Source organism: Ailuropoda melanoleuca, chromosome 12 (genome assembly GCF_002007445.2).
Source record: "Ailuropoda melanoleuca isolate Jingjing chromosome 12, ASM200744v2, whole genome shotgun sequence".
Classification (NCBI taxonomy): domain Eukaryota; kingdom Metazoa; phylum Chordata; class Mammalia; order Carnivora; family Ursidae; genus Ailuropoda; species Ailuropoda melanoleuca.
Window position 1 is genome coordinate 18,256,627 of NC_048229.1, and position 7,345 is coordinate 18,263,971.

General features: G+C 41.8%; 1 protein-coding gene across 12 annotated transcripts in view; it reads right to left on the reverse strand.

Moving 5' to 3' along the window:
• DEPDC5 (DEP domain containing 5, GATOR1 subcomplex subunit) overlaps positions 1-7,345 on the reverse strand; it is a 137,412-nt gene that overhangs the window by 90,547 nt on the left and 39,520 nt on the right. For all 12 annotated transcript variants that reach the window (XM_019795621.2, XM_034638843.1, XM_034638844.1 and 9 more), the window contains exons 13-17: positions 4,291-4,394; positions 3,934-4,008; positions 2,479-2,613; positions 1,580-1,641; positions 1,363-1,436 (exon numbers count right to left, since the gene is read on the reverse strand). In XM_019795621.2, coding sequence (XP_019651180.1) covers positions 1,363-1,436; positions 1,580-1,641; positions 2,479-2,613; positions 3,934-4,008; positions 4,291-4,394 — 450 coding nt within the window. The remainder of the gene's footprint in view (positions 1-1,362; positions 1,437-1,579; positions 1,642-2,478; positions 2,614-3,933; positions 4,009-4,290; positions 4,395-7,345) is intronic.

The window sequence follows — 7,345 nt, forward strand, 5'->3', positions numbered from 1 at the left end:
TCTAGTTCTCACAATTAGTTTCCAGGAGCTTATGAGCTCTACTGGCAAATTTCAAAGAAACAGTTTAACTCTCTCCAGGTATTTTGATAGGAATGTTCACTTAGCCATGGTTCTTGCAAACATGTTGGTCGTCACCCTGGGGGTGGGTGCGGTTGGCATTTGGTGGGCGGAGGTCAGGGATGCTGCTCAACTTCCTACAATGCACAGGGCAGCCCCCTAACAACAAAGATGATCTGGCCCAAAATGTCAGTAGTGTCGAGGTTGAGAAACCCGAGTCTAAAAGATGGACTGAAGGAGAGAGATCAGAAATAGACACACTATTAACGATTGCAGTTATCTGGGGCGCCTGCGGGGCTCAGTCGGTTGAGCATCTGCCTCTGGCTCAGGTCATGATCCCAGGGCCCCGCATTGGACTCTCTCCTCAGCGGGGAGCCTGCTTCTCCCTCTCCCACTCCCCTGGACTGTGCTGTCTCTCTCTGTCAAATAAATAAAATCTTTAAAAAAAAATAAACTGATGATTGCAGTTATTCAAAAAGATGAGGATGGGATAAGGCAGTGGCACTGACAGAGGCATGAGATACACCACCTTTGAGCTTCAATCACCAGACACACCAAGGCTTGTCCCATGTGAAGAAGAGGCATGGGGATTTTTCTACAGAGAATGCCAGGCACAATGTTCGTCTGCTATGATCTGTAGAAGCTGGGAATCGTAGGAGCGGGGGCTAATAATAGAAATAAATCCTGCAAATTTGCCTTTATTTTTTTTACTCTCACTGTTCTTATGTTACTGCCACTACTTTGCATGTACAGAAGCTCTAAGCAAATGTTGGAACTTTAGTTTCTGCATTTTCTTGACAAAAGATTTTACTGTAAGAACTTAAGAGATGTGAAGAGATGGGGCGCCTGGGTGGCACAGCGGTTAAGCGTCTGCCTTCGGCTCAGGGCGTGATCCTGGCGTTCTGGGATCGAGCCCCACATCAGGCTCCTCCGCTAGGAGCCCGCTTCTTCCTCTCCCACTCCCCCTGCTTGTGTTCCCTCTCTCACTGGCTGTCTCTATCTCTGTCAAATAAATAAATAAAATCTTTAAAAAAAAAAAAAAAAAGAGAGAGAGATGTGAAGAGAAAATGGCAAGGAAGTTATTCAAAACCCGTATCAACGGGGCACCTGGGTGCCTTTGGCTCAGGTCATGATCTCAGGGTCCTGGGATCGAGCCCCGCATCGGGCTCCCTGCTCATCAGGAAGCCTGCTTCTCCCTCTCCCACTCCTCTTGCTTGTGTTCCCTCTCTCTGTCAAATAAATAAATAAAATCTTAAAAAACAAAAACAATCCGTATCATCTACCATGAATCAAGGTCACACCCACCTGTGGTTTATCCAGTGAGGAATATTATAGTCATCGCCCAGACGAGAATCACGAGGTGCACTTCGATTATGCAGCTAGGAGGGAAAAAGCCAGTGCACTGATCAGCTAGAAAACAAGGAGGATGTGGAACTGCTCCAACTTTTCTGTTTTGAAGTATTCTCAAGATCATCCTAGTACTAGAACCTGGCCTTTAGGAAGCAATCCGAAGTTGAATTACCTTGAACAATGGGACAGCATGTAATGGTTGCTCCCCCATGCACACCAAGTCCACACCAATTCCTAAAAAAGAGAAGACAAAAAGAGTTTGGAATGGGGGTGGGAAGAAGCAGAGAAAAAAATATCCCAATCTATTAACAATACTATTTAACTGGGTCAGGGTATGAGGCAAAGCCGACTTCCCACCTTATGATTTATAACCTCATTTTCCTACATAGCAAAGAAGTAAACAGATGCATTTTCTCTCTTTCTTCTTTACCAGGTCCCATCACAGCCTGCAATTATTGAATGCTTGACAATTAGCCTTTGACCACTTTGTAGATCATGATGTGTCAAAAAGACAACCCAGGCCTCCATTACTAAAGTTTCAAGGCCAGATAGGAAAAGGAACCTTGTAATTTCAGTAAAAAAGCAAAACAATCCATATCATTTAACGGAGCTTCTTCACTGGCAATCAGGATTTACATTCCACCTCCATCTTCTTGTTGAAGCACAAATTTAATGAGGCCAGGGGTACAAGTTGAGGAAGCATGGCACATCATGGAGGGAGGACTGGATCAGATGATCTGATGGTCTTCCCCAAGACAAGCTGATGGCACACTGGTTCCTTGAAACAATCCCCCCAAAAAGAGTTCTCCAGTGTCATGTATGTTTGCGAAACCGAGTACCATTAGAGATAGACAAGATACACTAACGTATTAAAACCTGCAATTAGGGAATCTGCCTAAACTGTGTATGACCCAGCATTTCCCAAACCACTTTGACCATGGAACCTTTTTTGTCCCCTAACGTTATTCACATCCCCAGGATCTCTGATGCACAGAGTCAGGGAAAGCTCAGAGTTCTAAGGGTAAGTCAGGCTATAAACTCTCGGAGACAGCACAAATCAGGGAGCATTACCGTTATCTATCATCCGCTGCTTGGTCAAGATCATGAGTAGACGGTCCACTTCAAACACACCCACGCCAGGCGTGATCACCACAGACATCTGTCCAGTACGGTCAAAGTTGCGGTTGATGTAATGCTTGTCAAACACTTGAAAAAAAGCAAAAGTTTTCGAATGAAAATGTTACAGCTTTTCAGAAACCGACAACTGGCAAGCCTCTCTATGCCCTCAGAGTATCTTATCCATGTTTCGATTGCAGCAACAGCCACATTCTGACCTGAATTCTAGTTAGTCATGTGCATATCTGCCTCTCCCCATCTACATTAAGAAATGCTTGAACACAAGACTATGTCACTGTTGTCTTTGCTAACGCCCCCTCACTGATGCCTAATATTTGCCTTGTGCAGCATTAAATTCTGAAGTTTCATGTCGTTAATTTAAACAATCCATAAATGAGTCTGCATTGAAATTTACAAAAATCAAATATTAATTTAAGACTATTTAAAAGAATGGACTTTTTAAATCTGGCAAGTTAATTTTTATTTCTGTCCTATACAATCCTGACTTTAGAAAACCAAAGATATTCCAATATGACCAAAAGATTCACTAATATAAGACCCTGCACTTTAGAATCCCCAGTACCTGGGTGTAGACACATGGGCAGGTTATACGCACAGTGAAGTGACCACACATCATCACTTCCACCACTGGCCAGTGCCAATGGATACATAACCAGAGCTGGGCCAGACTCTGCTGGGAACGTGGAATTCTGAGCAGAGAGGGGAAAGCCGACAGCAGAGCTGGGAGCTGAACACTGCTCTAGGAATACCTGCTCTTGCAGTTCCTAGAGCCACCTTGGTCCCCACCTTCTTCTGCATGATGTTCAAGACTTTTCTGGTGACCCCACCAGGTCCCTATATCCTGAGAGTAAATTTCCTTTTTTTGTGTAAACCAATTCATAGGTTTCTGTTACTTGCAAACAAAGTGTATCAGCTAACACATAAATGCAGGGACAAACCTTCGGAAGAAATCACACCATACTGTTAACAAGGTTCCCTCTTGGAAGGAAACTGACAGTAGAGAGAGAGTGAAGATCTTCATTTTTACTTGATATACCTCTGATTATTTGAATTCTAGAAACATGAGCTCCTTGCTTGAGGGATGGGGTACAAAATAGCAAGAACACAGTTTTAGTAAAAGAGCCCAAGGAAGATTCCTTCTAGCTCTTTACTCTCAGGTTACCATGAGAAGCAGACAAGAACAGCAAGTTAATTCCCAACAGAAGACCCAAGAGCTAAATGTTGGCCATTAAAACCATCCAATCAGAAGTTACTGCTTTCAGTTTATCTTTGGGGTAGGTGGATGGGGAGATTATCAACTGGGTCTGGGTCTTTGGACATTAGTAAAGAGAAGTTCATAGCCATGTGGTAATCAAGATGCCAGCTCACCACGGCTAGGTCCTTACTCACCGTTGAATGACAGATTGATGGCCTCTAGGTAGTTTCCTTGTGCTGAGGTAGAATTATCTCCTTGAGGAAAACCCTCTGAAGCAAAACACACAAGAGAAGGAAAAGTATCCCATGAAAGATGAACTCTAAAAGAACAAGTGAAAAGTGGCTCCATAGGGCCCCCCACTCTGGACATTCAGGACATTACTGAACTTACTGCATACCTAATGAACGACTGGACCCAACTGGAAATAGAAACCTGACCAGAAATAGAAACTATTCCCAGCACTGGGAGAGAAGCAAGCATGAACCTCTTCATCGCCCAGCCTCCATCCTATACCTCCTTTCCCTGCCACACCTATCATGTGAATGCAGTACCTGCCTGTTCCAGTCGCACCAACACTGGATACTGGATGAAGAGTTTTTTAATGGTCACAAGTAGTGACGTCCACTCTTCTCTCCTTTCATTCTGCACCACCACTCTGAAAGGAATATTGTCATAAAATACTGAACAGCTATTACATACATCAGGTCCCTCACAGGGTTTGAAGGAAAGAAGATGGGATTCCCAAAGTTAGGGTTTTTTACCATATAATAGTAAGTATTAAGGTCAAATGCACACAACAAACATTAACAAAGAAATGTAATCACATCAACAGCGACATGTAAGATTAAAAACAAAAAGAAAATATTTTAAAATTGCCTTGAGATTATATTAATGCCTAGCATTGAGTAGGAATATGAAATTTTCACATAACGAATTACAATTAGGGGGGTATATAAAAGGCCTAAAAGAAAACATCTATATATATGTTTTACATATATATCCAATAAACATGCCTAGGTCAGGAAACTAGACTAGCAGAAAGGGATGAGTTGGGGGGGAGCTCGATGGCTCCCTCAGTGGAGCATGAGACTCTTGATCCAGAGTTGTGAGCTTGAGCCCCATGTTGGGTGTAGAGATTACTTAAAAAGAAAATCTTTAAAAACGAATAAAAATAAAAATAAAAATAAAAATGGGGCACCTAGCTGCCTCAGGGTTGTAAGTTGGAACCCTACTTTGAGTGCAGAGACTACTTAAAAATAAAATCTTTTTTTTTTTTAAAGATTTTATTCATTTATTTGAGAGAGAGGTAGTGAGAGAGCATGAGCAGGGGCAGGGGAGAGGGAGAAGCAGGCTCCCCGCTGAGCAGGGAGCCCGACATGGGGCTTGATCCCAGGACCCTGAGATCATGACCTGAGCCAAAGGCAGATGCTTAACTGACTGAGCCACCCAGGCACCCCTTAAATATAAAATCTTAAAAAAGAAAGAAGGAAAGAGAGAGAGAGAGGGAGGGAGGATGGGTGGGAATCTGTTTACTGTAGACCTCTGAACCTTAGAATTTTTGAACCATGTGAATGTATTACAAAAAATAAAACTTAAATTTAAATGAAAAAATATACATTTGCATTAATCTAATAATTTTAATGCTAGGAACTCATCCTAAAGAAACACACAGCGGGGGGCGCCTGGGTAGCTAGGTTGGTTAAACATCTGCCTTCAGCTCAGGTCATGATCTCGGGTCCTGGGATCAAGCCCTGCATCAGGTTCCCTGCTCAGCAGGGAGCCTGCTTCTCCCTCTCCCCCGCCTCTGCACATGCTATCTTGAGATCACTCGCTCTCTCTCTCAAATAAATAAAATCTTTTTTAAAAAGAAAGAAAGAAGGAAAGAAAGAAAGAGAAAGAAAGAGAGAGAGAAAGAGAGAAAGAGAAAGAGAAAGAGAAAGAGAAAGAGAAAGAGAAAGAGAAAGAAAGGGAAGGGAAGGGAGGAAGGAAGGAAAAGAAGGAAGGAAGGAAGGAAGGAAGGAAGGAAGGAAGGAAGGAAGGAAGAAAGAAAAGAAAGAAAGAAAGAAAGAAAGAAAGAAAGAAAGAAAGAAAGAAAGAGAAAGAAAAAGAAAGAAAGACAGACAGACACACACAGGGGGCACCTGGGTGGCACAGTCAGTTAAGTGTCTGACTCTTGGTTTTAGCTCAGGTCGTGATCTCAAGTTGGGCTCTGCACTCAGTGCTGAGTCTGCTTAAGACTCTCTCTCCCTCAGAGGTCACGACCAGCACCATTGAAATTGCAAGGATTATTAGAAACTTTTATCAACAGCTATATGCCAAAAAACTAAACAATCTGGAAGAGATGGAGGCCTTCCTGGAAACCTATAAACTACCAAGACTGAAACAGGAAGAAATAGATTTCTTAAATAGGCCAATTAACTATGAAGAAATTGAGTCAGTGATAAACAACCTTCCAAATAATAAAACTCCAGGCCCAGACGGTTTTCCTGGGGAATTCTACCAAACATTCAAAGAAGAAATAATACCTATTCTCCTAAAGCTATTTCAAAAAATAGAAACAGAAGGAAAGCTACCAAACTCATTCTATGAGGCTAATATTACCTTGATCCCCAAACCAGGCAAAGACCCCCTCAAAAAGGAGAATTACAGACCGATTTCTCTAATGAATATGGATGCCAAAATCCTCAACAAGATCCTTGCTAATAGAATCCAACAGTACATTAAAAGGATTATCCATCATGACCAAGTGGGATTCATACCTGGGATGCAAGCATGGTTCAACACTCGCAAATCAATCAATGTGATACATCATATCAACAAGAAAAGACTCAAGAACCATATGATCCTCTCAATTGATGCAGAAAAAGCATTTGACAAAATACAGCATCCTTTCCTGATTAAAACCCTTCAGAGTGTAGGAATAGAGGGTACATTTCTCAATCTCATAAAAGCCATCTATGAAAAGCCTACTGCAAGCATTATTCTCAATGGGGAAAAGCTGGAAGCCTTTCCCTTAAGATCAGGAACACGACAAGGATGCCCACTCTCGCCACTATTATTCAACATAGTACTAGAAGTCCTTGCAACAGCAATCAGAAGACAAAAAGGGATCAAAGGTATCCAAATCGGCAAAGAAGAAGTCAAACTGTCTCTCTTTGCAGATGACATGATACTCTATATGGAAAACCCAAAGGAATCCACTCCCAAACTATTAGAAGTTATAGAACAATTCAGTAAGGTGGCAGGATACAAAATCAATGCCCAGAAATCAGTTGCATTTCTATACACGAATAACGAGACTGAAGAAAGAGAAATTAGGGAATCCATCCCATTTACAATAACACCAAAAACCATACGTTACCTTGGAATTAACTTAACCAGAGACGTAAAGGACCTATATCCTAGAAACTATAGATCACTTTTGAAAGATATTGAGGAAGACATAAAAAGATGGAAAAATATTCCATGCTCATGGATTGGAAGAATTAACATAGTTAAAATGTCCATACTACCCAGAGCAATCTACACTTTCAATGCTATCCCGATCAAAATACCGAGGACATTTTTCAAAGAACTGGAACAAATAGTCCTTAAATTTGTATGGAA